The sequence below is a fragment of the Carassius auratus genome, chromosome 16 (genome assembly GCF_003368295.1).
Source record: "Carassius auratus strain Wakin chromosome 16, ASM336829v1, whole genome shotgun sequence".
Classification (NCBI taxonomy): Eukaryota; Metazoa; Chordata; class Actinopteri; order Cypriniformes; family Cyprinidae; genus Carassius; species Carassius auratus.
In genome coordinates, this window is record NC_039258.1 from 4,130,850 (window position 1) to 4,148,349 (window position 17,500).

At 38.8% G+C, this 17,500-nt stretch overlaps 2 protein-coding genes across 2 annotated transcripts in view; both read right to left on the bottom strand.

Annotated features, from left to right (window-relative positions):
- The window catches only part of LOC113115818 (DENN domain-containing protein 4B-like), a 27,505-nt gene extending 12,750 nt beyond the window's left edge, over positions 1–14,755 (bottom strand). Inside the window, exons 1-10 of the mRNA XM_026283445.1 lie at positions 14,552–14,755; positions 8,083–8,397; positions 7,371–7,623; positions 6,150–6,219; positions 5,180–5,349; positions 4,534–4,775; positions 2,455–2,521; positions 1,986–2,044; positions 1,763–1,907; positions 1–38 (exon numbers count right to left, since the gene is read on the bottom strand). The exon at positions 1–38 is cut by the window's left edge and continues 138 nt beyond it. Of these exons, the coding sequence (XP_026139230.1) occupies positions 1–38; positions 1,763–1,907; positions 1,986–2,044; positions 2,455–2,521; positions 4,534–4,775; positions 5,180–5,349; positions 6,150–6,219; positions 7,371–7,623; positions 8,083–8,378 (1,340 nt within the window). The 5' untranslated portion in view covers positions 8,379–8,397; positions 14,552–14,755. The remainder of the gene's footprint in view (positions 39–1,762; positions 1,908–1,985; positions 2,045–2,454; positions 2,522–4,533; positions 4,776–5,179; positions 5,350–6,149; positions 6,220–7,370; positions 7,624–8,082; positions 8,398–14,551) is intronic.
- A 2,276-nt stretch (positions 14,756–17,031) lies between these two features.
- The window catches only part of LOC113115819 (CREB-regulated transcription coactivator 2-like), a 13,665-nt gene continuing 13,196 nt past the window's right edge, over positions 17,032–17,500 (bottom strand). Inside the window, exon 14 of the mRNA XM_026283446.1 lies at positions 17,032–17,500. This exon is cut by the window's right edge and continues 232 nt beyond it. The gene's annotated coding sequence lies outside the window, so the exon portion shown is untranslated.

Sequence of the window (17,500 nt, forward strand, 5' to 3'; positions counted from 1 at the left end):
GGGATGTAGGGACAGTGCCAGCGCAGAGGAAACGACATCTGACACACCACACAACAGGAAGTCACTGCTGCTCAAATCCCTACACTCACTTTCACTCTTTGTCTTGTTTCCAGAGATTTCTAACAATTCTTCAATCAAGAAAGTTTTCAGAAAATTTTTTAGATTTTAGATTTTTTTTAGATATCTTGACTGGAAACAAGACAAAAACATCATCTGGAGTGATCTGATGAGAGAGAAACAGCGTCTCAACAGAGATTAATAAACAATGACAATGTTTTCAGATCGTAAGCACTTTTACAGACTTTTATGTGTTTGCAGTGAAATTGTATCTTTATATTTCTGAGCCTCGAGATGAATTCAAATCATTTCAGATAAGAGAAAACTTTAAAACAGAACGAAAAATATAAATGTAATTTGAATAAATTCTTATTTAATTTAGCATTTGTTTTTGCTCATTTTAATTTCGTTTTTTTAAAACTATCATTTTTAAGAATCTTTTCAAGTTGTTTATTTGTTGTTTACATTTTTAAAAGTGTGATTTCTAGACCTAAAATACCAAAACAAATTAAATACAAAAAAAGCAGTTTCTTATTTATTTGATTACTGTAAAAACATTACTGTAGTTAATTATTAGTTTAATGATTTAATGTTTCATTCATTAAAAAATATATTTTTTATTTAAACCTCCACATTTCTTGAACAAGTTATTTTATTATATGTAAAAATCATAATTCAGTAATTATGATCAACCTGGTCAGAAAGAGCAAGAGCGTTCAGCTCTTCAAACTTCTAGAATCAGAAAAGTAGTTTAACCTGCAGATGTCTAATTTTCAGTAAGTTTTAATTTGAACTAATTGTCCAGCTGAAGCACCAGAGGAAGTATATAATATAAGTCCAGCTCACAGTGTTCAGATGGTCAGCGGTTTGTCTGTAGTGTAGAGTGTGTGTGTGTGTGTGGAAGATTGGGAAGATGAAGTGAAGCACTAGACAGGAAGTCTGTAGATTAACCTGTTCACTGTGGCTTCCACCTCTGACCACAGACCTGAACAACATCCTCCTTAATCTGTTATAAACTGAGAAGGCTTTGGAGCACAGACGTGAGGTTCTCTGCTCTCTTTTTACAGATCATTGTAGAAGAGAAAAGAATTATGGAAGTTTAAGTTTATGAAAATATAAAATATTTATTTTACAAAAATTTTTACTTTAAAACAGCTAAAAATAATCTGATATTTTTAACTGAAAATAAAACAATAATCTGAAAAAGATATGTTGTAAATTTGAGGTTGATATCTTAAAAAATGAGCTTTCAGTAAGATTTAGTTTGAGCGTAGTACCAGTCGTTTCCACTAGATGGCCTCAAACCTCATTAATAAAGTGATCGGAAACAAAGACATAACGAGAAGCTCAGACCTATGTCACTTTTCACACTGCATCAAAAATGGAGAATCTTTCGTTTTTCAAACTTTTCGTTTTTACATTCAAAACATGATTATGTTATCTTTTGAACACATGAAACAGATGGAGGTTTTAACAGATTTTTCATAATTTCATATGTGCATCACTATATCAAAGTACTCCGACTCTGATGATTAATCTTCTTGCAAATTAATAAATTCCAGTTTCTCTGTAAAATATCTCAAAATATTAGTCACTAAATTTGAAAGCTAGAGTCTTTAATGTTTCAGGCGATGTCAGACCTGAGGCGGTGTGTGTGTGAAGCGCTGTAGAGAGGAGTGTGATGTGTGATGTGTGCTGGACTCACGGAGACGAGCGCCTCGCTGACGGACGTCAGGACATCGGGACGCAGCGAGTGCAGCAGCAGCTTGTGTTCGGTCAGAACCGCCAGCAGCAGAGAACACGTGTTCTCCGGTCCCAGATTCTGCAGCAGCTTCACAAAACTGGCCCCACTGAGAGCAGAGCAGCAGCCAATCAGAGCACAGAGCACAGACGCAGCAGCCAATCAGATCATCAGACGAAGAACTCACCTGAGCGGCAGCGGAGACGACACGGGCTGACAGAGCAGGAGATTATCATACGAGGAGAGCTGAGGACACACACACACACACACACCGTTAACACACACACAGTTAACACACACCGAGACGCACACACACACACCATTAACACACACACACACACACACACTGTTAACACACACCGAGACACACACACACACACACACACACTGTTAACACACACAGAGACACACACTCACACACTCACACACACACAGAGTTGATTTCACACTGATTTGCTCTGATTTCCTGCCCAGCACCAGATTAACCCCTCATCAATCACTCAATCAATCCCTCGATCAGTGTCCCCAGCACGCGCTGCTCTGATTGGCTGATCTGCTCTGGATGACTACGGTTCGGTCATCACCCGTTCCCCTGGTGTCTCCGGTGCGCTGCGGGAAGCCTCAGGGTGTAATGAGACTCATCTGAGATCAATCACCTGCACCAGGATCCGAGGACGCTGCGCTGACGGGAACGGGACGTTGTGCATGAAGCTCGAGACGTGCCTGCAGACAGACGCACAGATCATCTCCATCAGATCCTTCCTGACTAACTCCATTTCACTACAGCTTCATTCAGTCTGATTTCTACTGAACGGGGCTTTTTTCTTTTTCAAGGAATTTCTCTCAAAATAATAATGCTTTAAATTGCAGTCTGTACATTATTATATTATAGTGATGTAATAACATTTTTTAATTGCAACTAAGGCAGTTTTAATAACTTTTAATTATACGGAAGCAGTCATCAGTGTCACAGGTTTATCTGTAGCAATAGATAACAATACACTGCATGAGTGACAATGATAAATGTTTCTTTTATGCCAAAAATCATTAGGATATTAAGTAAAGATCATGAAGACATCCCTTGTGCGTTGTTCAAATTCACTATCCTTTCGTTATGTTCGCGGATGAAAAAATCCACTAAATTAAACTGCTTTAAAAATGGATCAGATAAATATTTTTTCTATTTTATTTTGCATAAATCTATTAATCAACCTCAGTCCTGATCAAAACTATCAAATGTTTAAAAAATCTTGTTACTAATCTTTGACATGCCCAAGACTGTAATAAAAAGAAGAAAAAAAAATCAGTCCACAATCACTTTTTATATTGAAAATAAGTCATTTTGTGTGTTTTTTCCCCAAATCAGTGAAATAATTTATGAACTATGTAATTAAAGAGTTAAAATCTTCGATTTTTCTTAAAACATTTGATAGTTTTGATCAGGACTGAGGTTGATTAATAGATTTATGCAAAAAAATTTGAAAAAATATTTATCTGATACATTTTTAAAGCAGTTTAATTTAGTTGATGTTTTCATCCGGAACATAATGAAAGGGTAGTGAATTTGCCCACAGTGTAATGTGTTTGCATTTTCCCAAAATATGTGTCAAAATAAGATTTGTCACCAAAAATCCTTCCATTTGCTGAAACACAGAGGAAGTTGTGGCCAAAACAAGACTCAACTTTACTCCCTAGTGGACAAAAAAGTCCCCAACAACGCGTAAGAGATATTTTGTAAATTTCCTACTGTAAATATATCAAAACGTAATGTTTGATTAGTAATATGCATTGCTAAGAACTTCATCTGAACAACTTTAAAGATGATTTTCTCAATATTTAGATGTTTTTGCTCCCTCAGATTCCAGATTTTCTAATAGTTGTATCTCAGACAGATATTGTCCTCCGATCAAACCACACATCACTGAGAGATCATTTATTCAGCTTCAGATGATGCATTAATCTCAATTTCACAAAACAGACCCTAATGACTGGTTTTGTGCAGCGTGATCTCATACAATTATGGTTATAATAATTGTTATTAAAACAACAAACAATACAATATCATTAATTCAACAACCGTTAAACAAGTCTAGCCATTTTTCATTCAATATTCTTGCAAATGTCACATTATAGAAATGACTCTAAATCAAGAAAATACATCCTTCAACTTACACTTCGGCCAAAAATAATAAAATAATGCGAGCTTGTTTTTGCCGCAGAATAAAACTAATTAAAAAGGAATTGTGACTTTGTATTCCATAATTCAGACTTTTACCCTCCTGCTAAAACTGCGATATATAAACTCTGTGCTGTGAGTAAAAAAGTCAGACGTGGAAGATAATTTATTCTGTGGTAGAAACAAATAAAAATAGAACTGTGAGACGCAGAATATAAAGGGAAAATGTTTGTCTTTCAGTTCTGTGTTGATATCCAACATTTCTGTCTGTTTCTGAGAACCGCGAAAAACAAAGTCACGATTAAAGACAGAAAGCTCCAACCACATTTTTTTTCTGAAAATGAAATCTCAAAATCTTTATTAACTTGCTTACGGTAAGTAAAAAAATATTTTAAAATTCTTTTCAACATTCATCAACAGGATGATCAGCTCAAGATCAAGAACCCTGAAAAACGTTCAGCTCTATAATCACAAAACTCATTGTTTAATTATCTGAACCTACAGACGCTTCTATACAGAGATAGAGATGAACAGATGATCAGGTGTGAGCATCACTCACTTCTCCAGCGGCAGCACGTGTGGTCCAGAGATGGAGTATCTGTAGATGAAGGTGAGGAACTTCTGGAAGACGCTGAAGAAGGGCCAGTGTGAGAGGACGCAGATGCTCTTCTTGACCTGAACGCTGCGGTTGGTGATGGGCCGGCGGTCCATGACGCTCAGCAGACCCAGACGCACACACTGACGCTCCGACAGAGACTCACGGGCGTACGCCTCGTAGAACTGGATCGCAGCGCCGTACACCTGACACACACACACACACACACACACACACACACTTGTGGGGACTTTCCATTGACTTCAATCTTTTCAGCATCATTCCTCCAGTCTTCAGTGTCACATGATGTTTAGAAATCATTCTAATATGCTGATTTACTGCTCGAGAACATTTCTGATTATTAGCATCTGATTATTTGTCTTTCAGGATTCACAGATGAATGGAAAGTTCAAAAGGACAGCGTTAATTTTGAAATGGGCTAGAAATCTGTCTTTACTGGCACCTCTGATCCATTCAATGCATCAAGTGTCAAGAGGCCGGACAGTCAACATGTACAGAAACTGAGAATGAACAGAGCGCTATCGTTAGTTGTTATTGGTGTGAACAGGTTTAGAGGAAGGTTATATGATGAATGAGCAGTGGGACGGACCTTGTCTCCGGAGGCGCTGGTCAGGACGAAGGTGGAGAAGACGGGCAGCTGGTATTTAGTGTGGAGCGGCCAGCTCTCCACCGTCACTCCCATCGGCAGACAGAAGACCGGAACAGAGTCCGGCAGCGGGAACGACTCCAGATCCTCCTCCGGATAGCGACTGATCAGACCTGAACACACACACACACCAATTCAGTCACATACACACACAGAGACAGACATACGCAATTACAAACCCCAGTCAGAGTGTGAGTGTGTGTGTCTGTGTCTATTCGTGATATTGGATCTTAGTTTGACACAATTGACCACAACATTCTTTTGCATAGACTTGAACACTTTGTTGGCATTAGTGGAAGTGCATTAGCATGGTTTAAATCGTACTTATATGACCGCCATCAATTCGTAGCAGTGAATGAAGAGGTATCATATCGATCACAAGTGCAGTATGGAGTACCTCAAGGCTCAGTACTAGGGCCGCTACTCTTCACACTTTATATGTTACCCTTGGGAGATATCATCAGGAAACATGGTGTTAGCTTTCACTGTTATGCTGATGATACTCAGCTCTATATTTCCTCGCGGCCTGGTGAAACACACCAATTAGAAAAACTAATGGAATGCATAGTCGATATAAAAAACTGGATGACGAGTAATTTCTTACTGCTAAATTCAGAAAAAAACAGAGGTGTTAATTATAGGACCTAAAAACTCTGCTTGTAATAACCTAGAACACTGTCAAAGACTTGATGGTTGCTCTGTCAATTCTTCGTCATCAGTTAGGAACCTAGGTGTGCTACTTGATCGCAATCTTTCCTTAGAAAGCCACGTTTCTAGCATTTGTAAAACTGCATTTTTCCATCTCAAAAATACAACCAATACTCTCAGTGTCAAATGCAGAAATGTTAATTCATGTGTGTGTGTGTGTGTGTGTGTGTGTGTGTGTGTGTGTGTGTGTGTGTGTGACACTCACCTGCCTCATACAACAGAGCATTTGCTTTAGCCACTGAACGCTTGTAGCAGATATACAGCGCTGGACCCCACTGAACACACACACACACACACACACACACAAGCAAACAAAACCAACAGAATAGAAACAGAGAGTTAGAGAAACAGACAAATAAAGCAGAAGAGGAAGTTCACATCTGATGGTATTTTCTGAAATGTGTGTCAAGAAAAAGGAGAAGCAGATGTAAAAATAATTACAAGATCAGCGCTTGTTTAACACTAACATACTAACATACAGTAGTGTTCACGGCACAGTTTAAACAAGTCACTTCTGTTCCCCAAGGATTATTTAGAATAAATGTTTCTATGTGAATACCCAGTAAAATGTTGTTTTGAATTTTCAGCATCACAATTTTTTTATTTATTTAAATTTTATGTATTCTAATTTTGTAAACATTTTTGCAGTTTTATTTAGTTATTTTTATTTTATTATGTTATTCTATTTTGTGATCAAATATACAGTAAATATGTTAAAAAAAGTGAAATATTAAAATAGCTAGTTAGACTTTATCTTATTTCTGTGATCAAAGCTGAATTTTCAGCATCAGTACTTTTTTTTCATATTAATTTAATGTATTCTAATTGTTTTGTTAACAGTTTTTGTCATTTTGTTTTGTTTTTTATATTTTTATTTCATCTTGTAATTCTATTTAATGCTATCAAATATACAGTACAAATGTGTAATATTATAATGTAATTTATTTCTGTGATGCTCCGCTGTATTTTCAGCATCATTCCTCCAGTGTCCAGTGTCACATGATCTTCAGAAATCAGAATAATATGATGATTTACTGCTTGATTTTGTAACATTATGTTTCTATTGTCACTTTTAATCAATTTAATGCAAACTTGTGAATCAGTGGCTCACTGAATCTGTGAATCAGTGACTCAGTGAATCAGTGGCTCACTGAATCTGTGAATCAGTGAATCAGTGACTCAGTGAATCAGTGGCTCAGTGAATCTGTGAATCAGTGACTCAGTGAATCAGTGGCTCAGTGAATCGGTGAATCAGTGACTCAGTGAATCAGTGGCTCAGTGAATCAGTGGCTCAGTGAATCTGTGAATCAGTGACTCAGTGAATCAGTGGCTCACTGAATCTGTGAATCAGTGACTCAGTGAATCAGTGGCTCAGTGAATCAGTGGCTCAGTGAATCTGTGAATCAGTGACTCAGTGAATCATCACCATGCCGGTGTTGAGGTTCTTGTCCACTCTGCAGTAGGTGTGTGGCGCCGTCTCGCCCTTGCTAGGCATCAGCAGTGAGATCTCAGTGATGCCCAGTGTGTTCAGCGCCTGTGAGTCCGGTGCTCGGCGAAACATCAGGAAAGTGCGGTGCATTGTGGGGCCGCCGGAGCTCAGACTCGCAGAACGACTGTACGGAGTCGTCTCGATCACCTGCCATCCCGGCCGGACCGGATCCTTGCCCTCGTACAGAACACTGACACACACACACAAAACACAATCATCAAGCGGCTTCTCGTGTGTGACCATGGACCACATACCCTTAATATCCTAATGATTCTTGGCATTAAAAGCAAAATGTATAATTGTGACCCATACAGTGTATTGTTGTCTATTGCTACAAATATATCTGTGCTACTGAAGACTGCTTCTGTGCTGCAGGGACATATATCTATGACACATACATGACTCCACATGGTCAACATGATGCTTATAAATGTTTTTATCCAGTCAGAGCTCTTCTAGTGTAACTGTACAAGCGTCCAGCTTCAGTTCGACTCAAATCTTTCCTGACTGTGATCATCTTTATTAAAGTACACTGCTGTTCAAACGTTTGGGATCAGTGAGATATTTAATGTTTTAATGGAGTCTCTTCTGCTCATCAGGGTTGTATTTATTTAAATCACAAACAGTGTCGGAGATGTAGTTCTCTCACCCGAGCTCCACGAGGGGCGGTTTGTCGTGTCCTCGGCGGTAGCACAGGAACATGTGTGTGTTGTTGAGCAGGCCTGCGCTCAGCTCCGCCGGATGACCTCCTTGTGTTTTCTCGATGCAGGTGAATCCCTCAGGAACGTCCTCCCCGAGACCACGGGCGATCACGGCCAGATCAATGACGGGCTGCAGCGCTCTCACGCCCTTCTGGTGACCCTCCTCGTCCAGCGGAGACCCAGCGCCCGCCAGACCCGCCACAACGAAATAATCCACCAGCTGAGGACATCGCTCTTCTGTCATCACGCCGGTCTACACACCACTGACACACACACATGCAGAAACATTAATCCATGCATTTATGAGCTCAAGGTTAGATTATTGTAATGCTTTATTGGGTGGTTGTTCTGCACGCTTAGTAAACAAACTACAGCTAGTCCAAAATGCAGCAGCAAGAGTTCTTACTAGAACCAGGAAGTATGACCATATTAGCCCGGTCCTGTCCACACTGCACTGGCTCCCTATCAAACATCATATAGATTTTAAAATATTGCTTATTACTTATAAAGCCCTGAATGGTTTAGCACCTCAGTATTTGAATGAGCTCCTTTTACATTATACTCCTCTACGTACGCTACGTTCTCAAAACTCAGGCAATTTGATAATACCTAGAATATCAAAATCAACTGCGGGCGGCAGATCCTTTTCCTATTTGGCTCCTAAACTCTGGAATAACCTACCTAACATTGTTCGGGAGGCAGACACACTCTTGCAGTTTAAATCTAGATTAAAGACCCATCTCTTTAACCTGGCTTACACATAACATACTAATATGCTTTTAATATCCAAATCCGTTAAAGGATTTTTAGGCTGCATTAATTAGGTAAACCGGAACCGGAAACACTTCCCATAACACCGTACTTTCTACATCATTAGAAGAATGGCATCTACGCTAATATTAGTCTGTTTCTCTCTTACGTCACACCAGATCCAGTCTGTATCCAGATCAGAAAACCTAAAAAGACTGATTAAACTATTGAATTCGTTGAACTTGCCCCATTTAATAACTAAATAGACACTATACTTGTAAGAATAATAGTGCCCTTTTAAACGTGTTTTTTTCCCCTCAAATTCTGTATTCGGTGTCTAATGAACTGAATCTGTGAATCTTTTACAACAACAAAAAAAAATATCAACATTTTATGCAATGTTTTTAATCTTCAAATTCTTTTAAATTTTTCTAGATTCAATGTTTGTGATTTAATATAAAAGCATAATCAAAAACACTGATAATCAAATGAATGCATTAAAACAAAATCTAATTCATTGTTTGTTTGAATTAAAACACAGAAGAAATGGTAATATTCACAGACACTCAGCGTAATTCAGCGTACAATTCAACCTAAATTGGCCTAATTCAGTGACATTTCTTGGCAGCCCACTGTCAGCGCATTTCCTGTTCATCACACACACACACACACACACACACACACACACACACACCTGTCGCCATGGTGACCGCCTCAGGACCGGACATCCCTGCTGAGAGTAAGCAGGTTAACTCACCTCTGGAGGGTCAGACGAGACTAAACCACGTCAAACCGGGTCAGACTGGCTCTGTTAACAGATCAGGTCATGTATGAAGAGATGAACACAAGAGCGAGCGTTGATGCACATGCAGGAAACATTCAGAGGAAACAACAGCCACTTCACTTCCTGTGGATCGCTCAGCCGTTCAGAAATCAAAGCGCAGAGATGTGTTTCCGGCAGAAACACACTGAGAACCAGACGTCACACACAGCAGCTCAGAAACACACACACGCGTGTCTGAGCACCGTCTTCAACAACAGTCTAAAACCAGACTAAACTGAGCTAAAACAGCTCAAGTCAACACACACATCTCCTCTTTACCTGAACAGCATCTTTATTTCAGAACCAATTTTAATTAATATTTAAATATTTGAATTATTATATATTAATAAACCATTGAAACTGTATTTAAATTCATGATCATATTTATATACATTTTCAAAATTTAAAGTGACAATGAAATGGTCTTTTCTTTCTCTTTAGTGAAACATTAACACTAACACTTCACAGGTTTCTCTTTACAATCAGTGCGTTTACTAGCACACACTGTATATCCTCCTGGGAAATAAGATCAGGAAAGGAAACACGCATTTGTAGATCAGCAACCACGTGTACAGGAATATATTCCAGATTCTGAATGTATATAAACATCATATTCAGAATATGTCTTCAACCAGAGCTGAAACAGAATATGATGTGTATGTGTCCTCACTACGCATGTCACATCACACAATAAAAAGTATCTATTCCAGAAACACCAGAATATCATATTGTGGTATTATATGTAATATGTGATTTACTATGAGTCTTGGTCTACATGAAGTTGACCGAAGTGAGCAGAACTGTTCCATATCAAGCTCATGAATGTGAACTACAGTCCATCCATACACGGCCTGCAGATCGCTGACACAGAAAACAGGAAGAGAGACACTGCGGCAGGAAGAGAGAGTTAGAGGATTGATTTATAGTGACTGAAGGACTGATGCAGGACACAAAGCAGAACTGAGTGCTCCTCACTGACCCCCGAACAGAGGAGATCAGAAACGAGTAAAGATCTGAGCTGGAACTCAACCACAAACACTGAGCCAGCCGCAGGTCGATTCACACAGTCTGTGCTGTGTATACCGGAGTATATACCATATTCTGCTGACTAGTGTTAAACTAGTACTTAGTGAAGTATACAACGAGGGACTCTTCACACATGACATCATTGTATGTCATAATCAATTCAGCGATCTGCAGCCAGTTAGTAAACATGATTTATTATGACATTTGCTTTATACAGAAATATCAGATATTTTGTCAGTCTGATTGAATAATGAGTCAGGAACGATGCGCTAAAAATAACAGCTATAAATGGAAGGTCTGGTCAAGCACACTGCATTGTGGGATGAAGTGTTCTGTTGTTCTGCTCACGATTGCAAATGTAGTTAAGTTTCACAGAATACATACAGAAGAATAGTATGCGAAGTATGGGTAAAGTGAGGATAGTATGAGTAGTAAGGGTAGCGTGAGTAGAATGTGCAGAGTTTTTAGTATATTATGATTAGTGATAGTGTGAGAAGAAGGAGTAGAGTATGTAGAGTGAGTATAGAATAAGTAGTGCATGTAGCATGAGTAGTTTGTGCAGATTTAGTAATATAGTATGAGTAGGGATCATCTAAGAAGTATGAGTAGCACGTTTAATATGAGTAATATGAGTAGAGTGAGCATAGTATGAGTCGTATGCATAGCGTGAGTGATGTGCACGTTATGAGCATTGATTACATAAGAAGTATGAGTAGCATGTGTAGTGTGAATAGTATGTGAAGTGTAAGAATAATACGTAGTACATAGTAAGGTAGTATGTTTAGTATTAGTATTGTAGTATCAATATGTATATTATGTGTAGTGTGACTAATATAGCGTGTATAGTCTGTTATTGTGAAATATATGTGTTTGTAGTATGTGTAGTGTGTGCAGTATAGTGCGAGTAGTGTTTGTAGTACGTGTAGTGTGTGCAGTATAGTGCGAGTAGTGTTTGTAGTATGTGTAGCATGTGTACAGTATAGTGTGAGTAGTGTTTGTAGTATGTGTAGTGTGTGCAGTATAGTGTGAGTAGTGTTTGTAGTATGTGTAGCGTGTGCAGTATAGTGTGAGTAGTGTTTGTAGTACGTGTAGTGTGTGCAGTATAGTGCGAGTAGTGTTTGTAGTATGTGTAGTGTGTGCAGTATAGTGTGAGTAGTGTTTGTAGTATGTGTAGTGTGTGCAGTATAGTGTGAGTAGTGTTTGTAGTATGTGTAGCGTGTGCAGTATAGTGCGAGTAGTGTTTGTAGTATGTGTAGCGTGTGTACAGTATAGTGTGAGTAGTGTTTGTAGTATGTGTAGTGTGTGCAGTATAGTGTGAGTAGTGTCTGTAGTGTGTACAGTATAGTGAGAGTAGTGTTTGTAGTATGTGTAGTGTGTGCAGTATAGTGCGAGTAGTGTTTGTAGTATGTGTAGTGTGTGCAGTATAGTGTGAGTAGTGTGCAGTATAGTGCGAGTAGTGTTTGTAGTATGTGTAGTGTGTGCAGTATAGTGCGAGTAGTGTTTGTAGTATGTGTAGCGTGTGCAGTATAGTGTGAGTAGTGTTTGTAGTATGTGTAGTGTGTGCGAGTAGTGTGTGCAGTATAGTGCGAGTAGTGTTTGTAGTATGTGTAGTGTGTGCAGTATAGTGTGAGTAGTGTTTGTAGTATGTGTAGGGTGTGCAGTATATCAATCAATCAATCAATCACCTTTATTTATATAGTGCTTTAAACAAAATACATTGCGCCAAAGCACTGAACAACATTCATTTGAAAAACAGTGTCTCAATGCAAAATGATAGTTAAAGGCAGTTCATCATTGAATTCAGTTATGTCATCTCTGTTCAGTTGAAATAGTGTCTGTTTTTATTTGCAATCAAGTCAATGATATTGCTGTAGTATAGTGCGAGTAGTGTTTGTAGTATGTGTAGTGTGTGCAGTATAGTGCGAGTAGTGTTTGTAGTATGTGTAGCGTGTGCAGTATAGTGTGAGTAGTGTTTGTAGTATGTGTAGTGTGTGCAGTATAGTGCGAGTAGTGTTTGTAGTATGTGTAGCGTGTGCAGTATAGTGTGAGTAGTGTTTGTAGTATGTGTAGCGTGTGCAGTATAGTGCGAGTAGTGTTTGTAGTATGTGTAGGGTGTGCAGTATAGTGCGAGTAGTGTTTGTAGTATGTGTAGCGTGTGCAGTATAGTGTGAGTAGTGTTTGTAGTATGTGTAGTGTGTGCAGTATAGTGCGAGTAGTGTTTGTAGTATGTGTAGTGTGTGCAGTATAGTGCGAGTAGTGTTTGTAGTATGTGTAGTGTGTGCAGTATAGTGCCAGTAGTGTTTGTAGTATGTGTAGTGTGTGCAGTATAGTGCGAGTAGTGTTTGTAGTATGTGTAGTGTGTGCAGTATAGTGCGAGTAGTGTTTGTAGTATGTGTAGTGTGTGCAGTATAGTGTGAGTAGTGTTTGTAGTATGTGTAGCGTGTGCAGTATAGTGTGAGTAGCGTTTGTAGTATGTGTAGTGTGTGCAGTATAGTGCCAGTAGTGTTTGTGGTATGTGTAGTGTGTACAGTATAGTGCGAGTACTGCTTGTAGTATGTGTAGCGTGAGCAGTATGTGATTGTATGTGATTACACTAGCACCCCAGCACTCACCCTGAATGAACCGTATGGGTCAGATGAATACACTCAACCTTAGGGATCTTCAATAGAAAACTCCACTTCCTGTTTCAGCTCATCTTTGAGCTGATGTGTTTCCTGTCCGCACTGCTTTTAGCTCTTTCTAAGCACTTTCAACACCCACTTCCTCAAACGCCTCCGCCGCACAACACAAGAGTTTCCCTCGTTCATCTCAGTTCATCTGCAGCTGTGTAAATATGATGTGTGCAGGAGCTCCAGACCACACACACTAACACTAGTGCTGCTGCTGTCAGCGCGCTCTTTTATCAGTGCCTTTGAGGCTTACGAAAGTAAATCTGATACAAAACAAATTCAGTGAACACATGCACTGAAGTCATTTTAATGCACTGTATTTTCAGAGCATGCATTTTATTATATTTATGTAGTGAATATTTAAGTTGGAAAATCTCACACACAATTTCATTATTAAAAATTATTATTACACTTTCCTGAGCTCATTTCCAAAATATTAAGTCCAAATAAATAATTCAATGATATAATATAATACAATATGTAAATATCACAAGACAAAATGCAGGCATCGGACTGCATCACAGTGATCATAACCGAAACTAAAATCAATCACCAAGCCCAACTTCAGACGTCATTACATTCACTATATAACACCAGAGCAGATCAATTGTGCTATTGATTAAATGTCTGTTTAATTCCACTGATCTGAGACCTGCTGGAGGTCAGAGGTCAGGACAGCCCAACGGTCAAGAAGCCAGTACAGAATGATCTTAAGGTTTATTACCCAAGACATTCACGAGAAAGTAGAAGAAAATACCATGGTACTACCACAGTTTTATGTACATAATGACTGATATGGGCTAATCAACAATAATTTAATCAAAACAAATGAGATCTATTAAGTATATTGCAAATATTTAGACAAATACACAAATAAAATTATATTACTGCCATTCTGGTGTCACGTTTCTGATTCAGTCATAAGAATAATCTAGCACAGTTTTGGGTAACGTATATAGTTCAATATTATGTAGAAACGCTAATCTGTTCGGTTATGCTGATTTACTGATGTTCAGAACCTCCTGACGGTCCACACACACACACACACCTGGCTCGGCTGATCTCTGCAGGAGAAATAATCACACGCGTCGGTTACAGCTGTCATTATCAATAAAGCGATTAGTCGCGTCGGCTCGGTTCGGGACTCACCTCAGCAGCGGCTCGGCTCGACTCGGATCAGTTCGGCTCAGTTCGGCTCTCGTCTCATCCCGGAGCTTCGGCTCATACTGTCGTGTGGTCCGGTCGGTACCGGGGCTCTAGTTTGACTGCGCGGAACGACTGTCACCGCTGCGCTCCGCCATCACGGACAGAACGCGAGCAGAGGCTCCGCCGCGCAGCTGCAGACGCGACGCGTCGACTGACGCCTAGCGGCACGGAGCCGCGTTACTACAACCGTACTGACAGACTGGAAAGCGCGGCAGCGGATGCGGTTTCTGATCGGTCTGAATGATTAATATTATAATTTTAATAGTTTCATTCATCAGTAACTTAACTCTGTCCGCGTCGTCATTGAGGCTCTAGCGCGCTTCTGACGTGACGCACGACGCTGTCACGTGACACGTGTTACTTTTCTCATCAATCATAGTTGTTTAAAATTACTTGACAAGGATTAAAAAATCATTTAATGTTTGTCCAAACTCCAGTCTTTCATCAGCATGTCAGGGATGGATTATCTCATATATGCACGTGTAATATAAATAAATGACGTCACAGAGTCCACTGCACATATTCACTTAAATTCTTTATTTTTCTGTAAAATAAGGTGAGGATACAGTCTTAAAAAATGTTCCGTCAGAAGCACCTATGCTTTCAGGACATTATGTACAACACGCATGGCTTCCCTGGTTATCAAAATAACACAAATTAAGAGCAACAATCATAAAAGGACATCTTAAAATAGATAGCGCATATTTAGTTTTCAGGAGCTAGAACTGTTTGACACAGTAAGAGCTGAAGCATGAAACGAAAGCTGATCTTCATCATCTCGATCAGACCTGAGCTGATTTTACAGTGCAACGCAGACGCCAGACACCAGACACACCTGCTTCTGGAACATTCACTTACATTATTACTCACAAAGCCCCAGACCATGACTTTAAACACTTTCTGGACAGATTCAGGTCTAATCTGAATTTAAAAAGCATGGATGATAAAGTACTGTGTTCATCTCTGCTCCTACATGTGTTTGACAGAAGCTGAACTAACCCTGGTTTATCTGCACACAGTCCAACATTACCACTCGCTTCACTTCCAGCAGAGAAACCTGTCGCTCAGAGAACATCACCCAAACACCCAGCTGACCCCACAATCACTGCAAGACCAACCACAGACAGATCCATCTCCAACTACATGATGCTTCGTTTGTCTGTCTAACACAAGCCTGTTTCCACCACAGGATAAAAACAACAAGAAATTTAATTATGAGTTTATATCTAACAATTCAGTTAATAGCACAATTCTTCGTTTATATCTCTCAATTCTGAGTTTGAACTGTGAGATTAAAAATTGCAATTACCGTTTTTATTTTTTTATTCCATGGTGGAAACCAGCTTCCATAAGCTTGAGTATATTTATGGCAGATTTGATGTAACAATGTGCTAGATAAAATGCCCATGAGATTCTAACATCTATTTGTAATGAACACTCAAACATTTTTAATCACTGAAATGATAATTTACCATTTCTTCCCTTTGATTTTGGGCTGAATTGTGACGTTTTGTTCTACATTTGTGAGATCCACCTGAAATTATTAATAATCCACCTGGTGATCGACACATTTCTCAACATATTACTTTGTTTCATATACAAATATACATTTATGGACATAAACATCTATAGCAACTTTATTTAAAAATAAATCTCATAGTACGCAGTATTTAGTTACATAAAAATACATGTTCCTCTGAATATGGCCTTGCTCAGGAGAATAATCGTGCAAATACAGGCAGAAGAGAGTGCACACACACACGCACACACACACACACACACAGTTCAGTTTCAGTGGTTCGGCGCATGCTGCTTTAACTAGTACAGAGAGACTAGTTCTATTCATCAGAATCATCACTAAACACGAGCAGATTCTGTTCTCATGTGACGCATGTTCAAAGATAACGCCAACGGTGTTTAAAAACGGCATACTAGCTCACTGCACACTACACAGTGCACACTATATAGTGCATACTAATCTGTAAAATGACACTGTTCTGAGTGAGTTTTGCATCACTGATTATTATTCTCCCCTACACATGCTCACACAGTAAGATCATTAAGTAAACAGTAAATTAAGTAATTACTGTAATTTTCATTACTCTTCCTTTGAAGAATTCAAGTAACAGATTACTCCTAATTTGTAATTTAAGAACAGTTTTAAATTCTGATGCAACTGCATTCAATATTATTTGGACTATAGAACAATTCCATATAAAATTAATATAACTTTCTGTCTAGTACATGAATAATTTATGCATTTTTATATATATATATATATATATATATATATATATATATATATATATATATATATATATATATATATATACTTTTTTTTCTTTTTTTGAGTTATTACACTGGTGAAGATGTAATTAGCAGCAATAAATTAATTACTTTATCATAGTAACATATTAAAAACAAATATATTACATTAAACATGTAGGTCAATTATTCCACAGTGACATATTCATCACTGCACGGAAATTAAAATCTAAATGTATTTTGCATCGTCAGGAGAAGGTCAAGCACAATGCATTCTGGGATACGCTAAAACAGAAGCAGTACAGTATGTGTGCTGTATACTGCAGTATGATAGTATGCTGTTCTGAACACGGCCACATTTCATGATTATTCCCCTTCTGTCATTGGTTAATCAGAATGACAGCCCCGCCCCAAACTCACGTGATTGGCTGAGACATCAAACAGATCAAAGAAGTGTTTCGCTCGTCACATTTGAACGAAACAGCGACTCTTAAGCGCACGAGTGGTTTGTGCATTAACCTGGTGCGGTGCAGTGCATGCTGGGACTGAAGCGCCTGAGCAGTGTTCGGTGGAGGCACGTGGCTGTGATTGATCATCTGTAACAGGAAGTGGACGGTGTGGCTTTGT